The sequence below is a fragment of the Mandrillus leucophaeus genome, unplaced genomic scaffold (assembly GCF_000951045.1).
Source record: "Mandrillus leucophaeus isolate KB7577 unplaced genomic scaffold, Mleu.le_1.0 Scaffold227, whole genome shotgun sequence".
NCBI classification, from domain to species: domain Eukaryota; kingdom Metazoa; phylum Chordata; class Mammalia; order Primates; family Cercopithecidae; genus Mandrillus; species Mandrillus leucophaeus.
In genome coordinates, this window is record NW_012102332.1 from 1417876 (window position 1) to 1445096 (window position 27221).

Sequence of the window (27221 nt, forward strand, 5' to 3'; positions counted from 1 at the left end):
TCTGAACAGACCCTCAGCTCACAGCACCCAGGGCATGGAACACTTTGAAACCCAGTTTTAGAAGGAATACACCATTTTTTTCAATGCCTCACAGGCCAGCGTTCTTGGTTGTGGACACTATTTCTTAATGATAAGTCCATGTTCCTGCTGACTCTCATTCCTCCCTGAGGTCAACCTCTCAGTGCATCTTCTCGGGAGAATGCAGGGACATCTGCAAGGCCTCCTGAGGCAGAGGATAAAGTGATGCTGCATTAAAAAAACGACCTGATTGGTGTCTTAAAACTTCGGGCTTTTACATCGACTTATCATGTACTTCGGCTCCTAGGGGCTGGGGTGGAGACGGAACGCTGGTGACGGCCTTGACTGATCAATTACTTACTCACTGACAACTGCCACACACTCAGGACACACTGGGCACTACTCAAGAGGAGGGCGGGGAGCGGATGAACCACACGTGACTGATACGGGTTCCTCCTCAGGGAGGTGTGCCCTTGCAGATGCAGGTGCCGTGAGCTGTGAGCAGAGCTGGAAGGTGGTCAGTACTGCCCTGCGGAGACGCACCCCAGCCACTTAACCCAGCGTGGGGGGCTGCGTGGGGCCAAGCAGGTAGAAAGGCTTCCCAGAGGAAGTGGCATCAGATGACGCCTAAGAATGAGTCGGAACTAGCCACACGCAGGCGCAGCTGGTGGCCATGGGTCAGGAGCATCCAAGCCACTCACTGGCTTCATGGCTGCCACCACAGGACTGGGATCCATTTTTATGCACTCTTTGTTCAAGCTACATGGACGGCTCTGCCTTCACTGAGCATTTTCAACCCAGAGTTTGTGGTCTCTGTAATGCTTTACATTTTACAAAGCACTTTCATTTATTATATCAATTACAAGGCACAGCATTCAGTAAGCACAGTCAGCACTGCACACTGCAAAATATACATTTAGTAAAACCTGTGCAAGAAGAGACTGAGGAGCAGAAGACGCCGTCTCAATCTTTGGGCAGTTGATATAAAGATGACAAGGAAACCCAGGCTAAGGCAACCCTCATCAGGTAACGTCAGGAGAAGATGACCATATCTAACGGGGCAAGGCAGACCGGAGGTGGTGCAAGTTCCTGGACCACCAAGGCTGGCTGCTAACCCCAGTGGAACGAAGGCGGCTTACTCTTGGGAGAACAGCACCTACCTCCTCTGGTCATCCTCTTTCCTTCCTCTTCCTTCCTGCCTCCAAGGTCATCAATGACCTGTTGTCTGCCCAAGGATGGGAGATTCTTATGTTATCAAACATTGATTGGTGAAATTCATCCTCAGTCTTTTCAGTAATGTCCCAGAGAGCATCTTCTTCTCAGGTGAGCCTTCCTCCCCACCAAAGCCTATCACACTCCTTCGATACAGAGAGCAGAGGGGTGTGTGACGTGTGAATGACGACAACACTCCTTCGGATGATCCTGTGCCGGGAGTCTGCTGCAGCATATTCCCTCACTCCAGTCACACCCACGGAGCCAGTGCCCCTGAAGGGACTATAAAGGGATGCAGGACTCACCTGTGGCGAAGACAACATTCCTCGAGACCAGACGGTGCTCCACGATGGAGAACTGCGGGAGCTCAATCCTTTCCACTCCGGTGACAGCCTTGTCCCCGCCTCGCCAGTAAAACTCAATGTCATCCGTGGTGTAGCCATCTGCCGAGAGAGCAGGGAGACAGGAAACATCACCATTTCATATAAATGCACGGCTAAATAAACTATCATTAACATGGAGGTGGCGGCTCTGCTATGTTTTGAGTGGATTTGCTTAATGTGCTTGTCTAGGGGAAGTGTCATCAAAGAACTACCTTTCCAATATTCTCAGTTATCGCTGCCATTTTATGTGTACCAGGTTGGTATTGAGAAGCCGAGAAGCTGGGGAGAATGCATGCTCTGACCAGAGTGCTATCTGTGAAGTGCAACTTCAGAGCTGACCCAGACACCACACGGAGACGAATGTAAAATGTATCTCAACTGCAATGAATAAGATAGTTTCAAGAGAAAATGAGAATTGCAGTACGAAGAATTCTGGAAAGGAAAATCCTCTCGAGAGCTTTCGAGAGAGTTCAAAGACTGACGGTGAATTTCACCAATCAGTGATTGATTACATGAGGTGAGCTCAGAGCAAAAGGAATGTTCTCCTTAGCATATTTGGATGCTTTTATCAGCTTTTCCTGGCCACGAAGCTTGCCAGCCTTACAAATGCCTGTTCTTGGGATATTCCTGACCCTTAGAGATGTGCACAGGTGGTCTCATCAGAAAGAACAGTGGTCGTTAGCTGGATTATAGCTCCAAATCCAGCTTTAGCGCAGTGTTCATGTTCACGTGGTGATTAATCACGGCTTCTCGAGAATGAGTAAGTGGGGCAATAGAGTTCATTGTTACTTGTAACATCAAGGAGTCTCCTAAAACATTAGGTCAACTTTGTCAATAAGATCAATTAAAACAGAGATTGGGAGAACAATATTATCTCAATATAAAGGACTTTTTAATTTGAACATAAAATGTAAAAAAAAATATTCACTCAATATTGAATGTTAGTCAAACAAATGGACCAAAACTGTAGGGTGGGGAAGGGATGCTCCCCACAGCTAATGCCACCTTCCTGGTCCTACTACTGTCCTCCCTTTAATAAAACATGCATCTCTCCACGTGGTAAGTGGCATACTCTGCTTAAAACCTGCTAATGCTTCCCAGTGGAATTATTAATAGCAAAACAAGTACAAACTCCTCACAAGAACCTCAAGAACCTATAGACCTGGCCCCCGGGCCTTCAGCTCCCCTTCCTCGTTCACCCAGCCAGGCCTCACTGGTCTCTTATTGCAGCTCAGACCAGCGTGCTGTGCCCAGGGCTTCTGGGTCCTGTGCAGGGGCACACCTCCAGATCTTCATGTAACTCATTCTGTCCCACATTTCCATCTTGGCTGAAATCAAACCTCGCAGAAGCCTTCCCTGGCATTCCATCTCACAGGCAACCTCGCAATCCCTCACTGTGCTTTTATCAGACTACTTTCTTCAAAGCACTACCACTATCTGATTTTGGTCTAATGGTCTCCCGTCTTCTGTGGACTATAAACTCCACGAAGGCAGGTGTTATGTCTGTCGTCTCTAACTATCCCTGTGCTTACAACCGTGCCTACACAGAGTTAATGTCCAGTGAGTATTTGTCGGATAAACTTTGGGTTGATGAATTTGACCTCCCATGTGGAAATAAAGACGCCACTTTTCTTTCGTCTATTCCCAGCATGAAGACACGTGCAGTCAGACCACAAGAGAATCAGGAGAATCCCTTCTTCCACTCAAATGATTAAACCGTGGATTCTTTGCAGAGAAGGAACCTCACACATGGCGAGGATCTCTTCCTGCTCATCAAACACCCCTGCCCATACACCACCGCGGCAGGGTCCTCTCCCTCAGGAGTCACTCACCGTGTGACCTGGCAGTTGAAATAGGAGCTGCTGCCTTACTTAGACTCCAAATTGGCCTTCCTGAAACTCCCACTAACTGACTGGAGTTGTGCCCTCCGGTCACACTGAAGCCCGTTAACTCCTTCAGATCGTCCTTCAAATACTGGGAAATCATCTTTCCCCTGAGCCTTCCGTCCTCTAAGGTAAACGTCCCCAGAGAATTCAACTACGCATCATTTGACAAGGCTTTATTTACGTCTTTCTTCTTCTGTAAAAGCACAGCTCTCGGAAACCATGACAGTGATGTAGGTGGAAGTGAGGGGCACCGTGGAGCCAGCCTCACCCAAGATCTACACTAGGCTCTACCACCAGGGCAGTTTCTCAACATGGTCATTCACAAAGACACTGGCCTCTTACCACAATTGTATCAAGTGGGACTGCAAAGTCAAAGTCATTTATCCCCACAAAATCCAGTACAAATATTGACAAGCCTAAATCCAATTGAGACTAGTTATAAACCAGTTTATAATAGGCCAAGATGAGCAACAACGAAAACCGTATCCTGATATGCCAGGAGGTGTCGTTTAGGTAGCAGGAGGCACATTGTTAGATGTTATGGATGCAGCTCTCATCTCTCATACAGGAGTACTCAATGCTGAATTATCAATAAAGCATCTGAATACTACTCAAATTGAAGAAAATTGCCGAGATGCAGAAAGAGCCTGCTTGTAAAGCCGAGTTCCTGATGGGAAATGAGTTTTACTCTGACCGCCAGGGTCCCAGCAGTGCAGCCACTCATGCGTGATGAAGCATATTGTAGGAAAATAGCATCTCGGTGTTTGCTCTCCTCTCACTGAATGGACCGAAATGAGGGGCATTTGTTTTCTTCTATTTCAGCACAGCAAACAGACTCTCTTAATCAGATTAGAATGAAGAACTCCTTTATACTGAGTCTCTCTCTCTGTCTTTCTCTCTCTCTGTCTTCCCCTCTTTCCATGTCAAAAAAATTATGGATGCCTTGAAAAAAGATGCTAAATAATGACAACAGGATCTAAAATACAAATAGGAGGAGAAAGAAACACAGATACGGATACACACAGCTTTCAATTTCCAGAGTGCAGTTCTGCTCGTCCAGAGGGTATCTCCTGAGGTCCATCATGCATGCTGCTGTCGTGGTGATTCTGAAATACACAGGGTGAGGGAAGATATTAAAGAAGGGCTGAGAAATGTATCAGGGAGACTGCTCCTATATAAACAGCGAGTAAGCACCCCGTGGGACTCCTGCCCAAAGTACACCTGGCTAAACATCGTTCACTATATACAGAGAGAAACCTGAGTAAATAAGAAACTCTTTTCAGCATAACATACAACAGATTTATCAAGGGAAAAAACACAAAACTTTATTATATATTTTTTAATCATTTATTTTTTGATTAACATAAAAATTGTATCCGTTTGTAATATACAGCATGATGTTTGGAAATATGTATACACTGTGAAATAGTTAAATTGAGGTAATTAACAAAGGTATTGTATCACCTATTTAAGCTCTTTTTATGTGTGATGAAAACACAAAATCTACCCTCTTGCAATTTTTGAGTATGCAGCACTTTGTTATCAGCTATAGTCACCATATTGTACCAAAAACCTTACCATGTCTTACTGACTTTGGATCATCAATGGCAGAGAAAGGGGGTTTCCAAGGAAGTTCTTACCTCCCATTTTTGCTTCTCTTCTTGTCTCTAGGCTCTCTTGCCTCTCTAGTACAGAGAGATCCTATGTGAGGGACGCCACCAACTAGGTTTTCAGACTGAGTCTTTGACGTTCCACGGGAAGTGTTAAAGTAGCTACAGACGCACTTTGGAACTCTAAACCTCACCTCTGCTTCTTTCAATTTTATTATCGTTGTTTGTTGGGCTGGATTCTAATATTACAGATTTTTTTTTTAACTGTGTGATCATCTCTCTTTTCAAAGAGAATATTTGGCTTCTATTTTATCAATCATGAACCAAACTTGGGTGGGTTAAGTTCCCTTGGGGCCAGCTAAAGCCATGGAAATAATTTCTTCCCCAAAACAGTTAAGGCTCCACCATGCAATGGTTAAACCAGCCCTACACTGACAAACACCACTTCTAGAAATGTCCAGTCCTTTTCTACTCTGTCTGCAGCCTCCTCTTAGGGAGACCAACTTACTCAAAGCCACTTCTTTGAAAACGCAACTATTAGGGTCATTATATTTTACATTATATATCTCTAGAACCACCCCCGCCCCCCGCCTTTCCCCACCACTGTCAAAGGTGACTGGACTGGAGTGGGTTCCTGAGTCAGAGACAGCAAGCCATTAGTGGGCAAGAGATACATGACATGGGCTGAGCTGGAAGGCAGAGTGGAGCTAAAGAGACGCTCTTCCATAGGAATGAATTGAACAGCAAAGATAAGAGTGGAAGTGCATCTGCAAGGCCATAGTTTACAGGCCTGTGATGCTGTTTTCAGACTGGAGAGCAAAGGATGAGAAAGCACCACAGAGGACAGAAGGTGCTGCAAGGAGAGTTGAGGATGCAGTCACAGCTGTGCCCTGGGCCGCAGCGGGGGGCCTTGCTGAATGTGTGCTCCACCTCTCCAGGGAGCAGCTTCTCAAAGCCTGTGCAGGCTCTGTGTAACCAGCAGTCCTGGCTATGCCCATTCAACGATGGGGAGGAAGAATGAAAATGTGAGAGTGCTTTCTCCTGAGATCCCTAGAGTCACCTTCAGTCCCCAGCTGTCCTTCAGGTTTCATCTTTCTTGAAGCTCAGTGTTGAGCTTTATCTGAATGGTCTTCATTATTAATATTCACAACAAATCTACTAATGCTGCAGGTAATGAGCAAGCCCGACTCTTACCAACAGATCCTAACCCAAACATCTGTAAAACACTAGACATGTGCCAATTCTGATGGATTTGTCTCATGTACCCTACACGCAGGTGATAAGGAAATAATGGAGTAAGGTATGTCCTTCTATTAGCATCTGGTTAAGCAAGCAGATAGAGCAACGTTCTGCTTTGCAATGATTGACAGAAGCAGTGAGGGAAAATGTCAACGTATTTAGCAAACAGGTCAATGCTTAATTTTTTATGCACACAGCACGCATGCACCATGCAGACAATCAGCAAAATCCATACCAATGGTGACAGTGTGTTCCTTCCAAATGTCGTAACACTTCCCTTTATCCTAGGAGTCAAGGAGTGCACTACGTTCTATGATCCCAAACCAACACATAGCTCTTTGGCACATTTTTCTACAGCATTTAACATTCTAGCCAACTGAAGTTTCAGACTCACACTTTTCAACTGTGGCATGTGTTATGGCAGATTGACAACCCAATGTCCATACAAGATGCCCATAATGCAAAATTAGAACAGAGTTCTGCTAAAATTATGAATCTTTATGAAGAAGAAAAAAACCTTCACTGACAATGTTCAAATTTTTAAATTTTCCTTTTTTTTTTTTTTTTTTAATACGGAGTCTTGCTCTGTTGCCCAGACTGGAGTGCAGTCGTGTGATCTTGGCTCACGGCAAGCTCCACCTCCCGGGTTCATGCCATTCTCCTGCCTCAGCCTCCTGAGTAGCTGGGACTACAGGCCCCCCACACCATGCCCAGCTAATTTTTTTGTATTTTTAGTAGAAACGGGTTTTCACCGTGTTAGCCAGGATGGTCTCAATCTCCCAACCTCGTGATCTGCCCACCTCGGCCTCCCAAAGTGCTGGGATTACAGGCATGAACTACCACGCCTGGCTTAACTGTCTTATATATTTTGGTACCTATCCACTTGAACTGAGTCAATGATTGAAATTTCTGTTTCTTACTGTTTGTTTTCTTATTCACTCTTCAAACCCCCCCTCCACACACACACACAGACGCACGCATACACACACATAAACATGCCCAAATTGTTTGGGGACGCCATGGGGATACATTATTGGAGGGAGAAGGGGAACCTGAGGCTAGAAGAACTGGTGACAGCACACCCTTGTCCCACCAAGTACACCAAGTACAGCAGCTGTCCAGGTCTTCTCATTCTGTTATAATTCTGGCTATAAAATAGAGGCCCATTTCAGTGAGCTGAGATGGGGCCACTGCACTCCAGTCTGGGTGACAAAGTGAGTGAGACTCCATCTCAAAAAAAAAAAAAAAAAAGAGAAAAACAGAGAGAGAGAAGGAAATTCTGAAATTTGTGACAACATTGATGGAATTGGAGAACATTATGCTAAGTGAAATAAGTCAGGCCCAGAAAGACAAGTACCACATGTTCTCACTTATATGTGGAAGTAAAACAATTAACTTACAGAAATAGAGAGTAGAATGGTGGTGGCAGAAGCTGGAGGAGGGGAAATAGGGAGGGGATGAGCAAAGGGTAGACAATTTCAAACGGAGAATATGTTTTCTCTTTTTGTGCATTCTACTGCACAGCATGGTGAATATAGTTAGTAGTAGACTGTTGTACATTTCAAATTGCTAAGTAAATTTCAAATGTTCTTGCCACGAAAAAATGTTAATTATTTGAGGTGGTGGATATGTTAACTAGCTTGATTTAATTATTTCACACTGGATTCATAAATCGTAACATCATTTTGTACCCCATACATTTTTTCCCCACGCAACTCCCCCTTCACAGAACCCATAAATCTATATGATTATCATTGTCAATTTACAATAAAGAAAAAAAATGGAGCCACTTTTTTCTTTTTATGTGAGGAATGAGACAGACACATCTACTCACTACTCTTCCTCATTTGGAAGAAATACTCAGAAAACACTCTCAGAGTGCAGAGTGAGGCACAGGCGCTTGCTCTTGCTCATGCTACAAAAGGTAACCATCAAGATAGAAGAAGGAGCTGAATAGGCTGGGACAAAAAGGCAAAAGGAGAGAGAGTGGAGGTGAGGGACAGAGTGATGAGGCCAACCGTGGCGGAGAAGCACGCCCTAACCCCTCCCTGAGCCCCAAAATCCTCATCCAAGTTGACTCAACTCATCAGAGGCTGGGAAAGTGGGCCTTTCGAGTGAATCGATCCTGGGACATGGCAGAAATCACCGAATGTGCGCTCCACCTCTCCGGGGAGCAGCTTCTCAAAGCCTGTGCCGGAGTTGTGTTCGGGCTGACAAGGGTTACAGAAGGGCTGAGGAATTTCACAGATGGCAGAACTGAGTTCAAGCCGAGTGCACGGAGATCAACCAAGGCAGAGAGGCCACAGTGACATCCGGGCTCCACCTGTGTAATCCCCAACACTCACACACGTGGTTTTATATTTTCCCTAACAAATGTGTGTATTTTTCGTCCTGACACAATTATCTAACCAACATCTAGCGCCACCTTGTCCAACCCTCTGCGATCTGAGAATTCCACTGTTATTCCTAAGGAATGGTGATGAAGCTCAGCAGTCGGAATCCAGTAGGACTGGGTGAGGCTCTCCCAGTATTACTCTTCAGCAGATTCCCTTTTTTTTCTTTTGGTTGTTTCTTTTTTGTTTTATGATTGAGAGACAGCAGTGCTTAGGGTCTCTGTGACTACAAGGCATGTCTCTGATAGAGAAGCAGAGAAAGATAACGGCCAAGTGACAGAAGACGTGCCTGTGTCCAATATATCCTTTCTTTACAGTCATACTTCGAGAATGCTGAAAGTAGAAAGAAAAAACAAACAAAAAAGTTGACGAAGAGACAGAGGAGTGAGGACTAGAGAACTGGACAACATTACAGGGATGGTGCTGAGTCATCATCTGAGTGCCCAGCACACCCACCAGTCACATCTGTACTTCATGGAACACTGGTGAAGCACTTGCTCAATGCCCACTTCTGTGCCCAGCACTTTAATACACACACGTTTACTCTCACAACAACCATATTATAGAAGTATTAGTATCATTACATCCATTGTGCAGATGAGTGAACCAAGGTTCGGAAAGAGTAAGCAGCTCGACCACGTTCCCAATGCCACTGGAAGGCAGACGTGGCATTCAGACACAGGCAGTTTGAACCCTGTGCTCTGCTACATCTGTATTACCTCTTTCACCTTAAACATACAACATATATTCAGCTTTTAAAGGCCTACTCAGGAAATGAGAATCTTGTTTTGAATGAAGAGCAAGAAGGCTGATAAATTTATGCAGACAGATATAAATATTGACACTTACACATATCATAGGCATATATATACACATATATATACCCATAATATTCTCATTAAATATGTCAAATTGGAAATATAATGAGTAAATGCAGAAAATAAGTATTCTCCATGCTATTCCTGCAGTAACTATAGTGACATTTAATCCAACCGTTTCTCACCCTTTGTGGAATAGGGTCATTTATTAGATCATTCCCGCTTTTACAAACAATACATGTCTAAAGATATGTTTAAGAACTAAAAGTATTAACATGCAAGAAATAAACTTGAAGTTGTAAGGAGAGCACTATCTCTAATAAGTGTAAAATCGTATTTTGAGATTCTGGTGACACACCGTCTTTGGATGCTGTCTTCAACTACCCTTGGAGACCGTTCCCTGCACACCTGAGTGAGGAAGCCTGAGTCAAGGAGGTCAAGATACACGGATGTCAGTGTGTTGAAGGGTTTTCATTTTGTCTCACTTGTATTAAGCTTGTGAAATACTTTTTGGCATTAGCATTTCCATTTTTAAAATAGTCACTCATTGATATAATAAGGGCAGATGCAAACTCTTCATGAACTGCATAAATACAAACTTCTCTGCATATCACCTGGTAGGACTGCTGTGGAAATGTTGGTATCTGATGGTCAGGGACATGCTCGCTTCTGCAAACATTTGTCTGAAATGTCCCCCTACTGACTTAGGTATACAAGTGCTCCTTGTCGGTGTTACTGGAAAAGGCTGGATATGGTCAAGGTCTGGGATTCATGCTTAGAGTGAATCCAGCAATGCACACAGTCTCTTCCTCCATTTGTATGAATAGCTTTGATTCACTGGAAACACTGGAGAGAACAGATTAAAATGTCCATTGCAAGCACCGATTCTGATGTCCCTGGCTGGTCACTGGATGTCAAGGTCCTGGACCAGCTTTCTCAGAGAAGCTTCTGGAACTAAACAATCTTGGTCTCTCTCTCTCCTCAGCTTCCTCCTTTTTAATGTTTTCATTACATTTCATTACACCTACAAATCAGAATGTCCATTATTTGCTAACTTGCTGGTCTTTCGCTCACCCCCAGGTGAGCCCACAAGAGCAGGACTTTATTGCTCCTGTCCACAGTTCTCTCCCCAGTACCTAGAACGGCAGCACCCCCGACCACACATGCAGAGTAAGTGTCCTGTAAACACTCTCAGAACAAATGACTTTCAAGATAAGAGGACCAGGCATAAGCTGAAGTGTGGGACTCGAGCAAAATGTGGAAAGAGAGTTGGTTTAGTCCTTCGCGGCTTTAATATCCCAAATGTGAGAGTAAGTGGGGACACATTCCCGCTAACAGGCACTCCCAGCGTGAGTCCTGGCTGTGCATGGTTATGGACTCTGAGAGCCTCCATGGGCTCACTGGTCAAGAGGCTTGGATAAGAATCTCCTATTTTTATGGTCAAGTGGTCTCGGTGAATCTTTATGTTGCAGAATTCAATTCTTACCTGCAGAATTCAATCCTGCAGAATTGAATCTAATGTTTGTGTGTGAGAGCTTTATGGCTTCAGGTGCAGTGAAGACCACAATGAAATGTTGCCTTCAGGGGAGTCCTAGATCTCTGATCACAATCTTGTTAAACTGACAGGACCTGGAAGCAAGTTAGTAGCTCCTCTGGTGTGACTTCTGGCTTCCACTCAAGATGCCCAAACGTTCCAGAAATCTGGGCAAGAGTTGTATCTCTGGCCACACAGGTTAGCACCACAGCCAAGGCATTGCTTCACAGGTAACCATTTGGCCCTTTGCAGTCACCCTACAGCAACTCACTCTCATCTTCATTTCTCATTCCTCTGATGCAGGATGCACTGGCCGGTGGAGGCAGCTATCATTTTACCAAGAAAAGGAACTCAGATGCTAGGATGTAGGACCTAAATCGAATAATTCAGACCAAGAATTTTCCTTGAGCAAGTGCTTATTATTCAATGTGAAGAAGTCACAGGACATAGGTCAATGTTTTGGTTATCCTGATTTTCGTTTTGCTTTTCAAAATATATAAGAAAACACATTCATAGAACTGTCCAAAGGCTTTTGCTATGGGAGCTTGTTGAGGATGTTGCTGGGAAAATTCTTGTGCTAAGTTGAGTGTGTTAGTAGCCCATTCCTCTCCTCTTTCCAGAATCCACGCTCTAGCCATGTCATTACAACTCTTCTCACCAAAGAGGAGCCGGCTGTTTGCCTACCTCTTGAAGGTGCGCCGACTTTGTGACCTGCTTTATCTAATATAACGGCTGGAAGTGACCATGTGCCAGTCCATGCTTAGGCCCCAAGACGCATTCTTGTTCTGGGCTTTTCTGCTTCTACCTCTGCTGTGAGAAAGCCATACCCAGAGGAGTCTGCTGGTTTCAGGAGAACAAACACAAAGAGCAGGACTGAGGTGACCATTCATCTTTTCAGAGACTGCCCTGGGTAAGCTAATGGGTCCCCGACACCCAGCCTGTGAGAGCGCCAGCCAGAACCAGCAGAGATGCTCATTAACAACCCAGACACACAGGCAATGAGCACTTTGGGGTTACCGAATGCATTGAGGCTTTCCAGCTGATTGTTACACCACACTCTTGTGGCAACAGATAACTGATACAGTAGTCAACACAAGTTCACTGCAAACATACAAAAGCATAAATTATCTTATCAATATGTAGGAATCACAACCTGATACTTCTGAGGAGTGTCATAAGACAGCAAAACCCTTAGCAAAGAGCATTTTTCTAAAATAGGGACATCTGTTTCGATATTGAAGCGTAACTCCACCACCATTCAGGAATGCTCATTTCTGGGAGTGAGAAGTCCCATCAGGCGAAGGAGACAGGCCCAACGTACCTCCTCTTGGTTTTCAAAGAATTTGGCAACACGCTACACAAAGCCACAAACTGGCAATAGTGCTCCAGCCAGAACAAAAGGTGTATGCCAGATTCTAGAATACCTGAAAGAAAGGAACTGCCCAGAGGGTGGAATGAGAAGTTCTTAAGGACTACACCACAGGTTCAACCTCTGAAGAGGAACAGAGAAAACAGTTTGAAAGAATCACTAAAGTACTTTGAGTCACTCCAACTACCTGGATCTAATTATGGCACTTGGGGGTTTCACAATCTAGAAATGCATTGTCCAAAACAGTAACCACCAGCTATGTGTGACTATTTATATCTACATTTAGAATTAATTATTTTAAATTAATTTAAATGAAATAATATTAAAAATGTAGCTCCTCCGATGTTCTCGTCACATACAAAGTGCTCAACAGCCCCCTGTGACTGACTGGTGGCTACTGTACTATGCGGATTACGGGTACCCCCATTACCACAGAAAGCTCCATCAGACAGCGCAAAAATAGTAACTTGCTATCTGTGTCTCTAGCCTCTGAGAACACGACTCCCTGGATGAATGTAGCTGGGGGGATATGGTCAAATGCATGGAACTGAGGCTTGAAGGTAAGCTGTCATAGCTGGAGGAAGCCATGCATGCCGGCGTAGAAAATGTCACTCAAGACTCTACCCAAAGTACCACAAAGTGTGTCTGACTTCATGGTTTAGCTGTAACTCAGCAGCCAGACAGAAAGACCTACCCTAATTAACTGACAATTAGGCATAACAACTGGACCACCTTCACCTATCTTCACATTTATATCCTAGAGGCTACAGCCTCCAACATGAGAGGGAAACTCAAGTCAAGATCACCATATCCATATTGGCACCAGCAAGTCACTTTGTTTCTATGAGTCTGTCCCACCAAAGCATAAACATTCTGAATAACAGAAGAGATGTCCCATGAAAAGCAATGGAAGCATAGAAAATGAAAGTTGAAAAATTCACACGACATGTGTCTAGTTACTAAAAGGTATGAGTGGATACGGCCTCTTTTCAAGAAGAATGGGGAGGCAAAAGAACATTCTGAATGAAGGTATAGATAGACAGATGACGCCGCAACACTGAGAGATGAATGCAAGAAATCCTAGCCACAAATGCCAAATTGAAATCTGTTCTGAAGACAAGGCGATAGAATTAACATGGCTGAAAATCCTTTAACAGCATGGAAAGCTTCTTACATTTTAATGGGCACATACGTTACTGAAGGACCTTGTTAAAATTCAGATTCTGTCCCAGCACTTTGGGAGGCCGAGGTGGGTGGATCACAAGGTCAGGAGTTTGAGACCATCCTGGCTAACATAGTGAAACCCCGTCTCTATTAAAAACACAAAAAATTAGTTGGGTGTGGTGGCACATGCCTGTAGTCCCAGCTACTTGGGAGGCTGAGGCAGAATTGCTCGAACCTGGGAGGCGGAGGTTGCAGTGAGCCGAGATTGCGCCACTGCACTCCAGCCTGGGCAACACAGCAAGACTCCGTCAAAAAGAAGAAGAAGAAAAAAATTCAGATTCTGGAATTGGGTGAGTCTTTCATTCTGAAATTCCCAGATAATGTTCCCAGGTGATGCTGATGCTGGTCTCGGTGACCCTATTTTTAGTAGAAAGGAGACGGCAAACTTGTAAAACCTACTCAAAGGCAGAGGTAGAAAAAGAAGCTTTGAAAACAGAGGAGATAGATATTGAGGGGATAAAATGGACATGTAACTGAGATTTATTAGAGCAAGACCAAACAGCATCCAAATTAGCAAATTAAACTTAAACATGAAAAAATAAAAAAACATTTTAATTCAAATATAATATACACAATATCAATGTACCATTTTAGCGATTTTTTTTGTTTTTGTTTTGTTTTGTTTCGTTTTTTGAGGCGGAGTCTCGCTCTGTCGCCCAGGCTGGAGTGCAGTGGCGTGATCTCGGCTCACTGCAAGCTCCACCTCCCGGGTTCATGCCATTCTCCTGCCTCAGCCTCCAGAGTAGCTGGGATCACAGGTGCTCACCACCACGCCCGACTAATTTTTTGTATTTTCGGTAGAGACAGGGTTTCACAGTGTTAGCCAGGATGGTCTTGATCTCCTGACCTCGTGATCCACCCACCTCAGTCTCCCAAAGTGCTGGGATTACAGGCGTGAGCCACCACGCCTGGCCTTTTTTAGCGATTTTTAAGTGTATAATTCAGCACATTCACATTGGTGTGCAACCATCACTACTATCCATTTCCAGAACTTTTTCATCATCTCAAACAGAAACTCTGTACCTTTTAAACAGTAACATTGATGACCCTAACCCCAGCCCCAGTAACCTCTAGTTCACACAGTCTCTCTAAATTGACCTATTCGATAGGTCACCACATATAAGTGAAATCATATAAGTGAAATAGTTGTCTTTTTCTGCCTAGTTTAGTTCACTTACTATATTGTTTTCAAGGTTCATCCATGGTGTAGCATGTATAAGAATTTCATTACATTTTAAAACTGAAAAATATTCCATTATATGGATATACCATATTTTACTTATCCATTCATCTGTTGGTAGACATTTGGGTTGTTTCTACCTTTTGGCTACTATGAATAATCCTACTATAAACATTGGCGCAAAAATATCTGTTTGGGTCACTTCTTTTGTATCTACCTAGAACTGGAATTGTGGATCATATGTTAATTTTATATTTAATTTTGAGGAACCACCATACTGCTTTCCACAGTGACTGAATCACTTTAAATTCCCATCAGAAATCCCTAAGGTTCCTATTTTTTCTTGATTTTGACAACATTTGTTCTTTTCATTTTAAAATATATATATATATTAAAATGTTACATATATATACATAGATATATCAGCCATCTCTAATGTGTGTGATGTAGGATCTCATTGCAGTTTAAGGAAATGTAAGTCAAAACCACAGTGAAGTACTACATCACACACATTGGGATGGCTATTATCTTTTTTCCTATTTCCTTTAGTTCTTTGTCCATATTTTCCTTTACCTCTTTGAATAAAGAGATTGAAAGTCTTTATCAAGTAAGTCCAATAATTAGATTTCTGCCAATTTATTTTGTTCCTTTGACTAAGCCATGTTTTCCTCTTTCTTTGTATGCTTTGTGATTTTTTCCCCTGAAAACTGGGCATTTCATTATTATAATGCGGTCACTCTGAAAATCAGATTCTTTCCTTTGCCCAGGGTTTGCTGCTTTTAACTTTATCAGTCCATTTGTTTTGAGTCATTTCTAAACTGTTTTTGAAAAGATTATTTCTTGTCAAGGTTAATCAGTGAAGTCTCTGTTGCTTTAGCTCATGTTTAGAGAATGTTTTACATTTATTTATCTACGTATGTATTTATTTATTAGAGATGGGATCCCACTCTATTGCATAGGCTGAGTGTAGTGGCCTGACCATAGCTCACTGTAGCTTCAAACACCTGGGCTCAAGCGACCTTCCTGTGTCAGCCTCCCAAGTAGCTGGGACTACAGTCATGCACCAACATGCCTGGCTAGATTTTTTCTTTCTTTATTGTTATTTACTTATTTATTTGGTAGAGACAGGGTCTTGCTGCATTGCCCAGGCTGGTCTAAAACTCATGATCACGACTGATACTCCCACCTTGGCCTCCTAAAGCACTAAGATTACAGGCATGAGCCACCATGCCTGGAAAATGTTTTAACAAGCATTTCCTTAAGTGCCAAGAGCTGAAGGAAACAAACAAAAAACGCACAAAAAAGAGAACAGCATTCTTTCTCAGTCTTTGCAGACTGGCTGTGTACTGGGGTATACTTTCCTCTAAGCCTAGGGATTAACCAAAAGCAAAAATTGGAGGTTCCTTAGGACTTTTCTGTGCATACTTCTTGTTTAGGCATGTGCATGGATTTTTAAGTACCTCTATATATGTGGCTGCTTTTGAATGACCTCATTTCTCTAAGAGTCTCATCCCAGCTTCTCTTTTGAGCCTTAGATGGTCTATTTTATGCTTCCATCCAAAATCTCCCATCCCAGGCATCTTTAGGTTCGTCTTTACCCTGCAGCCTTAATGAGCACTGCCTGCCCCTTCTCTTACTTGCATTCTGAGGTAGGCAAAACCGAGATGAACATCTTGCTTCAGTCCTTCAGGCATTCTCCAGACAGTTTAGAACATATGTACACAATAATTTGCAAATAAGATCGGCTCTGCTCCCCCTGGTAGGAGAGGGAGAACTGGGTATGAGGCTGCTGCCTGCTCAAAACCGAAACATTCCCTGCCCTAGGATGTGGGTGGGGGAAATGGCAAGTGAAAAATGCCACAAAACTTTCCTGTTGTTTTTAATATAGTCTTTTGCTTGATTGGGCATTTGACTGATTACTGTGAACCTTAAACTGATTTCCAGAGCTTCCACAAGGTTGGTTCAGACAGCTTCTAGTTTTTGTTTTGTTTTGTTTGGATGTTTTTGTGAGGGGACAAGAGCTTGGAGCTTTTCAGTCTGCCACTTTGCTGATGGTACCATCCAAATGGAGCCTAAAGCCACCCCATTTTGGATGGTAATCTGCTATTCTGACTTCTGATTAACCCCTGTTCCAGGAATGCCTCTAAGATTTCTACTTTTTCTGCTGTTACCATAAATCTTGGCTTTCGGTCAAAAGAGCCTTGACCATCAATCCTGCCCTTAAGCAGATTCACACAGCATTCTTGCCTCTCCCTGAGAGGTCAACGTCCATGGTCCTCCGCATTCCCTCACTAAGGCGCAGAAGCCCTGGATCTTGAGGGTAATTGTGTGAGGATCCACCATCTTGTCTCACTGCTGCCTGAGACAAAGACACGGCGCCTGCTCTTAAGTTCTCATTAAATGTGTCTTTCTAAGAAACCGGATTTGTCAGCCTCTTTCTTTAGCCTCTCAGCTTCCGCAGCCTTTGGGGGTGGGTGCGTACAGACCTGCCCACCGCAGAACAACCCAACACAGGGGCTGATCACAGCAGGAGAGGGCGGGTGTTTCCAAAGCAAGAGAAGGGTCTTTGCAGCCAAGAGAAGGAGGGTGTTTACAAAGATAGATAGGAAGTTAGTGAATAGAGTTATGATATAAAGTCAAAGCCTAGTTCTTTAAAAATATAAATAAAATAGATATTTCTTGATACGAACAAACACAGCTATAAATGAAAAAGGGAATATAACAGTTATGTTCTAAAAAGCTTAAAACATAAGAAAAAGCAATGTACATGTGCATGCTAATGATTAGAAAGGCCAAACAAAAATGACATCTTCCTGAAAAACATGAATTCTCAAGGTTAATGCAAACAGAAAACCTCGAGACCCATAAGTACTGCGGAAACCGAAGCCCGTGTGCCAGCGTGGAAACTGAAGCCCGTGTGCCAGCGTGGAAAATGTTACTCAAGATCCTTTACAAAGCAGCATGTATTTATAAAACATTCCCCCAAAAATATTTCATATAAATTATATATTTATGGGTAAACCTTTAAATGCTTAAAAGAACATCAACCCTTTCAGATACAGAAATTTCCCGTACAACATGGCACATGTATACATATGTAACAAACCTGCACGTTGTGCACATGTACCCTAGAACTTAAAGTATAATTTAAAAAAAAAGATATCCGAAAAAATAAAAATTCTATACTGACAGAAAATAGAATGTTTGTTTAGGGATAAGGAGTAAGAGATAAACTGCAAATGGGCAACAGGGAATGTTTTGGGTAATAAAAACATTCTGTTTTGATTGTGGCGGTGATTACATGGGTATATGTATTAGACGAATCTTATCAACCTAGAAATTGGGTATATGTCATTTCATGTAAAGTATACCTCAATAAAGTTGATTTTGAATGAATTAAATGATGACAGATTGTAGATTCTCTTCAAGGCTTTGAAAAAATAAAATCAATAAGCCTATCATTCTACAGGAAAAAAAAAATTTCCCATACAATATAATCCACTGCAGAACATTAAAAAAAGAGAGAAATCTACTTGATTCATGTTAGGACAAAACACAGCAAAAAAGAAGACATATATAATGTTACAACATTTAAGAGACTGTATATGGTATATATCACAGATAAATGTGAGAGACAACCTTCGTCAGTCCATTTTCTGTTGTTTGTAACAGAATACATGAAATTGGGTAATTTATAGGAAATGAAATTTCTTTCTTACAGTGATGGAGATTGGTAAGTCCAAGGCAGAGAAGGTGCATCTGAAGAAAGTGAGAACCTTGTTGCTGGAGGGAGCTCTCTGAAGAGTCTCGAGGCAGTGTAGTGTGTAATATGGCCGGGGGGCGGGGGGAGCAGTGTAGTGTAATACAGCAAGGGGGGGGCAGTGTAGTGTGTCATACGGCCGGGGGGGGCAATGTAGTGTGTAATATGGCTGGGGCAGGAAGTGTTGTAGCAGGCTTACATGCTAGTTCAGATCTCCCTTCCTCTTCTTATAAAGCCCCCAGTTCCTCTCCCATGAATGCCCATTACCCATTAATCTATAAATGGATTAATCCATTCATGAGGACAGAGCCATCATGACCCAATCGCCTCTGAAAGGCCCCACCTCTCCATGCTACCACACTGGGGATTCAGTGAGTTTTGGAGTTCAAGGAGTATTGGAGAGGACATTCAAACCATTGCAGGGCTTCCTACGACCACCTCTACACCGGATAGTTTATCTAGGAAACTTCAATAAATTGGCTCGTGTTTCTTGGAAACTTCAGCCAAGCCATGATGCTAGGTGAGAAAGAGGGAACTTGGAAATAGATTTCTTGGGAGAGTTTACACACATCTTGAAGAAAGGCTGGCACCTTCCAAGTGGCATACAAGGAGTAATGGTGCCTACTTTATACCTGAGAAAAGTGCTGTTAAGGTGACAAGATACAGGAGACTGAATAGGAATAGGCCTTTCAGATGATGAAAACGCAGGCATATCTCCTGTTGCACACACACGGGCTACATGGATGAAATGGAGGTCCTGGATTTCTCATGGATCCTCTACAACAGGGCTGCCTAGATGAGTACAGCAATGGAAGATGACCATGAAGGATACAGTCCTAGAGCTAACAAAAGTACCAGGAAATTCCATGGAACAGAAAACTAGTCTACCATCTTCACCACCAATACCCAATTTCAGTCAAGGAATTTGCTGGAAAGCTCTGAGAAGAGTTAATTTTCAGTATCTTCCAGGTCAGAGTATGAAGCCACCAACAGTTAATGTAAAACTTCTTATCCATTTTTTCCTCCACCCCCAAAATTAAATCTCTAAAATTAGGGAAGTCATATGTAATTTATCGTACTGGGTAGGGGCAGGGAAAAGAGAAAGTAGAAGGCAGAGAGGTTGAGAAGCCCCAGGTCCCTGCTCTTTGCCACTGCAGACTTCCAGTCTGAAGTACAAATGGGCTGTGTAAAGGGAAAATGTTAATGCTAAATCTGAATTTAGTATTAAACACCGAACTGAGAATACCCGTGTAACATAAAGACAGAAAACAACTTTTACTAAAACATTGGCAGAAAACCATGATATGTGCTCAAATTTCACAAAGGTAGAGAAATTTTATACTTCCCTGAACAAAGTTTAATAGTAGGGTATAACTGCATTATGACTAGATCACAGTTTTTTGTTTTTTTTTTTAAGCAATAAACTCAAATAAGAATTTTTAAGGAAAAAAAAAAAGGTAAATTAACCAAGAGCAAGGCAAAATTAAAAAAATTTTAAGAGGATTACCCATCATCATAAAATAGGACTTACCCCAGAAATTGAATGGATTGGGTCGGGGAAGTGATGTCACCGAGCTGGTGGAATAGGAAGTTAGACTCCACCTTCACCCCTCCACCCCACAAAGAAAGATCAAATAGCCACTGTCTACAGACCAGAACATCCTTTTGAAAATTTCAATATTGAAACAAGCCCGAGACATCCATTTGGTCTGCAGAACTGATTGAAATCCAAATTAGAAGAGTAAAAAGAATGGTCTGTCTTTGACTGCACTCCCCTTCCCCAAGTCAGCAGGATGCCAGAAGAAAAGGATTTCCATGGGCACACATATTCTACATGGGGAAAAGAAAACTGGAAGTAGTCATCCAATTTTCCAAGCATTTGGAAAGGCTTCCCAGGAAGCCCACCCCAGTTTCACCTCACTTAGAACTTTAGGGGGAAACAACACGGCTAGATTGCCCAGGGTTAGATAGAAACAAAGAAAAGAGGCAGAAGTCAGAGTCACCAGCAAACAAATCTGGGTGGTACTTCTGTTTCTCCCAGCTGTGGCACCGAAATTGAAGGTACAAACCAACCTCATAAACCACCCACGAAGCTGATTCGGTTGCCTTCAGAAACAGAGTGGGAAGTTTCACCTAGCTCGAGTTTCTAGATGGCTAGTGAACATGCTCAGCCTCAGGGCCTACCCAGTGACCCTGCCCAGGCAGGGAGACTCTCACCTCTGCACATTTTGGAGAAGTGTGGAAGCTAGACCAGCTTGACCCAGGAAGTCAAGATGATTCCACTCACCAAAGAGCCTGCACAATGACCCTGCCCAGGAAGGGAGACTCCCACTTCTATGCACTTTAGAAAAGTGAAGGGGCTAGACTAGTTTAGACCAGAAAGTCAAGCAGTGTTCCATTTAGCCAAAAGTCCACTCAATGACCCCATCCGGTAAGGAAACTTCTATCTTTGCACATTCCAGAGACGGAAAGGGGCTAAACCTGCTTGAGCTGGGAGGTCAAACAGCTACTGAATTCAACAAAAAGGTGATTCCACAACAGAATGGGCTCCACCCATCCTGAACAGTGACCCCACCTAACCTCAGGGCCTGGCCTGCAGCCCTGCTCAACTACAGATCCCAAATAGCAAAAGCGCCCAGCCAGGGAATACAGTCCGTAGCCAGCCTGACCAGGAACCATCATAGTACCTGGCCAGCAGCTCTACCTGATAGCAGAGTCCAGCCAGTAGCCTCACCAGAGAGTAGAGCACAGTCAGCAGCTTCATTTAACATCAAAGCAAAGGCAGTGACCCATCAACCACAGAATTGAAAAGTTCTGCCTGTGCAAGGTTGTCATGAGCTGGCCTTTCAGAATGACAGGCTAGAAGGTAGAGAGGATGAGATAGTGAAGGTCTATCACTGTCAAACAGAAAAACAAACAAAACAACAACGAAAAGAAAAACATCTGTAAAGGCCAGAAGAAGAGCTATCTTCTCAAATGTGCAGACAACAATGGAAGGGCACAAGGATTAAAAAGAATCAGGAAATCATGACACCTCTAAAAGAACTAATAAAGCTCCAACAATGAACCCCCAAGAAATGGAGATTATAAAATGACTAGTAAAGTATTAAGAATAATATTCAGAAAGAAGTTCAGCGAGCTAAAACAATATATAGAGATAAAATTTACTCCAATATGAAAAACAACACTCAGAGTGAAACATTGACAAAGAAGTAGAATGAATAGAAAAGAACCAGATATAAATCTGCGAGATAAAGACTACAATGACTGAACTAAAAAATTTAATAGAAAATTTCAACAGCAGACTCTATCAAGCAGAAGAAAGGATCAGTGAGCTGGAAGATAAAATATTTGAAATTATCCAGCCAGATAAACAAGAACAACAAAAGATTTAAAAAGAATGAAGAAAGCTTCTGAGTATCATAGAACACCATCAAGAGACTAAACAGTCACATAATAGGTTTTGCAGAAGTAGAAGAGAAAAAAAAAGCCAGAAAGCATATTTTACAAAATAGTGGCTGAAAACTTTCTTAATCTAGTAATAGATATCAATACCCAGTTAAAGGAAACACAGAAGTCATCAATCAAATTCAACTCCAAACAAAAGTACACTAAGACATATAATAATCAAACTACCAATGGTCAAACACAAAGAAAAAGAAGAAAAGCATCCGGAGATAAGAAACATATTGCATATAAGAGGTGCCCATACAACTATCAGCAGACTTATCCACAGAAACCTTGCATTCCACGAAAGAGTGGTGTGATATATTCCAAATGATAAAGGAAGAAAACTGTCAACCAAGAATATTTATCCAGTTAAGCTGTCATTTAGAAATGACAAAGAAACAAAAACTTTCCCGGACAAACCAATGTAAAAGACATCACTATTCTCTAGATCTGCCTTACAGAAATTGCTACAGCGAATTCTTTAAACTGAAACAACAAGCCAAAAATTAATAATATGCAACATATGAAGGAATAAAACTCAACCATATAAGTAAAACAGTATCAAATTCAGAATACTCTAGGTTAGTAATGATGATGTGTAAGATAATGTTATCTCTAGTATGAGGGTTAAATAAGAAAACTATTAACAACAACTATAGCTACCATAAATTGTCAGGGAAAACACATCACAAAATGTGGTAACTTCCGACATTAAAACATAAAATGTGTGTGTGGGTGGTAAAAGTATACAGTTGTTGTATGTAATCAAAATTAGCTATTATCAGCTTGAAATGAGATGCTATAAGATGTTCTACATAAGGCTTATGGTAAGCACAAAGCAAAAAGTTTTAGAAGAAACTCAGAATAAAAATAGAAAGGATTCTGCCAGGCGCAGTGACTCACACCTGTAATCTCAGCACTTTGGGAGGCCAAGGCGGGCGGATCACCTGAAGTCAAGAGTTTGAAACCAGCCTGACCAACATGGCGAAAACCCGTCCCCACTAAAAATACAAAAATTAGCTGGGTGCCTGTAATCCTAGCTACTCGGGAGTCTGAGGTAGGAGAATTGCTTGAACCCGGGAGGCGGAGGTTACAGTGAGCTGAGATCGCACCATTATACTCCAGCCTGGGTAACAAAGCGAAACTCCGCCTCAAAGAAAAAAAAAATAGAAAGGATTCAAGGCATATTACTACAGAAAGCCGCCACAAAGGAGGACAACAAAAGAGGAAGAAACAAAGTATCCACAAAATAACCAGAAAATAACTAACATGATGATGGTAGTAACATCTTACCTATCAACCACTCAAAGACTGCTGAATGTTCAAACTGCATTCAAATAAGGCAAACGCCCAGCTGTAACCAATCTGTTTCTGTACCTCACTTCTGATTCCCGTACCTCACTTTACCTTTTTGGTCTATAAATTTGTTCCGACCACGGGGCACCCCTGGAGTCTCTGTGAATCTACTGTGATTCTAGGGGCTGCCCGATTCGCGAATTGTTCATTGCTCAATTAAACTCTCTTATATTTAATTCGGCTTAAGTTTTTCTTTTATCTATGTATATATACAGACTCCACCAAAGAACTGATATAACTAATTTAAAAGTAAAATCAATGTGGCAAAAGGATTGTTAAAGGCCAGAAATTCTACAGTAATCTGAACAACATAACAAGACCCATCTCCACAAAAAGTCTTTTTAAGTTAGCCAGGTATGGTGGCACACACCTTTAGTGACAGCCCCTATGGAGCCTGAGGTGGGCAGATCCCGTGTGCCCAGGAGTTTGAGGTCACAGTGAACTACGTTACTACGTTACAGCCTGGCTGACAAAGGGAGACCCTGTCTAAAAAACACTCCCCAAACAAAAAAACAAAACAAAACAAACAAATAAAAAAACTAGGTAAGTCATGGGATATAAAAACAACTTACAAAAAGCATTAATAGTAGTGTTTCTATAAATTAACACTAAACTATCTGAAAAAAATAAGGGAACAATCCCATTTACAATAGTTTCAAATAAAGTAAAATAAAATACTTAGGAATAAATTTAACCAAGGAAATGAAAGACCTATACACTGCAAACTATAACATTCATGAAAAAAAAATTTTTAAAGATACAAATGAAATATATCTGTATTAGAAGGATTACTATTGTTAAAATGTCCACATTACTCAAAATGATCTATAGATTCATTGTAATCCCTATCAAAATTCTGATGTAGTTTTCCATAGAAATAGAAACAAAAATTATAAAATTCATATGGAACCAAAAAAAAAAAAAAAAAAAAAAAAACCAAAACCAAGTAATCATAGCAAAAGGAGCAAAGTTGGAGGTATCACACTACCTTATTTCAAATTATACTACAAAGCTATAGCAATTAAAACAGCATGGGACTGGCAAAAAAAAAAAAAAAAGAAAAAAAGACAAATCAGCCAATGAAATAGACTAGAGAGCCCAGAATAAACCCATTCATGTACTTTCAATTGATTTCTGACAACAGTGCTAAGAATATGCAATGGGAAAAGGATAATCTCTTCCACAAATGATGTTAAGAAAACTAAATATCCACATTCAGAAGAATGAAATTGGACCCTTAACTCACACCATATACAGAAATCAGCTCAAAATTGATTGAAACTTAAATGTAACTAGGAACTGTTAAACTACTAAAAGAAAACATAGGGGGAAAACCACATGACATTAGGCTGGGTAATGATTTTTAAAATTTGATTTGATGCAACAAATGCAAAAATAGACAAATGAGACTACATCAAGCTAAAAAGCTTCTGCACCAAAAACAATTAATACTATACAGAGACAACCAACAGATTGGAAGACATATGTGCAAGCAATCCATCCATCAAGGGGTTAATATCCAAAATATTTAAGGAAGTCAAACAACTCAACAGCAAGAAAACAAAAAAATATCAATTTAAAAAATGAAGAAGGGACCTAAAGAAACATTTCTCAAAAGGAGAAATGCAAACAGCCAACAAGACATGAAAAGAAGTTCAACATCACTAATCATTAGGGAAACACAAATGGAAACTACAATGAGATAACATCTAACACCTGTCAGAATGACTAGTAACAAAAAGACGAAAGATAAGTGTTGGCAAGGATGTGGAAAAAAGGGAACCTTTGTACACTGTTGGTGGGAATGCAAACTAGTGCAGTCATTATGGAAAACATTATGGAAAACTCAAAAAACTTAAAATAGAATTACCATATGCTACAGCAATCCCACTTCTGGGTATTTACCCAAAAGATTTGAAATAAATTTACTGAAGGGATGTCAGCACCTCCAAGTTCACTGAAGCAGTATTAACAGTAGCCAAATTATGGAATCAACCTAAGTGTCCATCAACAGAAAAACTGATTTTTTAAATGATAGACAGACACACACACACACACACACACACACACACACACACACACACAGTGGAATACTACTCATTCTTAATAAAGAAAACAATTTTGTCAGTTGGGACAACATTGATGGAATTGGAGATTATACTAAGTGAATTACGCCAGTCACAGAAATACCACATATTCTCAGTTATTTGTGGATTCTACAGTCGAACTCACATTAGCAGAGAACAGTGGTTATGGCGAACGGAGGATGGGGGGAATGGGGCAATGATTATCAAATGGTCATTTGTAAGCATGTCTTCGAAGGTAGATTCACTCTGTGAACAAACTATATCTAGTTTATTTTTGGTTCAATACAATAATTCTTTTAAGAAAAAATGAAACAAATCTACTCAATATAAAATGCATTTTAAAACTTCCGTAAATCAGTCAAAACTCATTCCTTTTATCATATAAAGCTAACTACTTGAGTCACTAGTACTGCTATTTCTGAGCCATTTTCCCTATTCATATCTACATTGTGTGGCTAGGCAGCTGCTACATGGTATCACATAATAAAATAAAGGACTTCCCATATTATTTTTAAAATATCTGTTAGGCAGGAAGAATATGTTCTTTTTAAGTTTCATTGAAGAGCATGGTGAATACAGTTAATAATAGAGTTTTATACATTTCAAAGTTGCTGAGAGAATACATTTGAAATGTGCTTACCATTAGAAAAAAAAAGTTTAGTTCAAATACTAGCTAGCTAGCTAAATACGTTAGCTCACTTGATTTAATTATTCTGAAACTGACCCAATTGTCCCATAGAACTGTTGTTTACAGTTTCTTTTGAGTAACCATAGAAATTAACCGTTCCCGTCTTCAAACTTGAGAAACTTACATTTGTCTTACCTGAGTTATTTTCTCTGGAAACCAACTATCAGGCCCCACAGACAGTATCAAGGAACTGACACCTACTGGCTCACCACATCTGGACAATGAGATGCCAGACCCTCACCCATCATGATTGCCTGATCTGCTTCCTGTTGACCAACTCCTCTTCCTTATCCCTCCCTAATTCCTGTTTTCCCAGATATAGATTTTTTTTTTCCCAGATAATACATTTGGTTGGTGCAAAAGTAATCGTGGTTTTTTCCGTTAAAGGTAATAGCAAAAACTGTATATAAACCCCTAATTTTTGTTGGTCGAAGAGATGGATTTGAGACTGACCTCCTGTGTCCTCAGCTGAAGCATCTGGAGAAAGCCTTCTTCCTTGGCAACACTCATCTCAGTGATTGGCTTTCTGTGTGGCTTGTAGCCAGACCTAGACCAAACCCCTGGTATTTCAGTAACAGATTTTGGTTCTGTGATCATAAATGTGTTGGTTGTTGCAGCAGTTGGACTGTGTTTTTGGTGACTGATTATGTATCGACATAGTAATGGGAAATCAGAATTTGATAAGCTGATACTCTTTTATAATACTGTTTGACCCCAGTATTCTTTAGAATCTGGAGAAGTTTGGGCTCCCTATGGACCTCATTTTGCTGTTCAGTGGGAAAGTGGGATGGAGTTATGTGATGATCTTCTGTAGTGCTGTTTGGCCCCAGTGATCTCTGGAGCCTGGGGAAGTTTGGCCTTTAAAAATAAAACCAGAGGCCGGACGCGGTGGCTGACACCTGTAATTCCACCACTTTGGGAGGCTGAGGTGGATGGATCACGAGGTCAGGAGATCGAGACCATCCTGGCTAACACGGTGAAACCCCGTCTCTACTAAAAATACAAAAAATTAGC

The 27221-nt window shown here is 41.6% G+C and overlaps 1 protein-coding gene across 3 annotated transcripts in view; it reads right to left on the reverse strand.

Moving 5' to 3' along the window:
- Nucleotides 1–27221, reverse strand: part of GABRB3 (gamma-aminobutyric acid (GABA) A receptor, beta 3) — a 179444-nt gene that overhangs the window by 35855 nt on the left and 116368 nt on the right. For all 3 annotated transcript variants that reach the window (XM_011981479.1, XM_011981480.1, XM_011981481.1), the window contains exons 3-4: nt 4523–4605; nt 1536–1673 (exon numbers count right to left, since the gene is read on the reverse strand). In XM_011981479.1, the coding sequence (XP_011836869.1) occupies nt 1536–1673; nt 4523–4605 (221 nt within the window). The remainder of the gene's footprint in view (nt 1–1535; nt 1674–4522; nt 4606–27221) is intronic.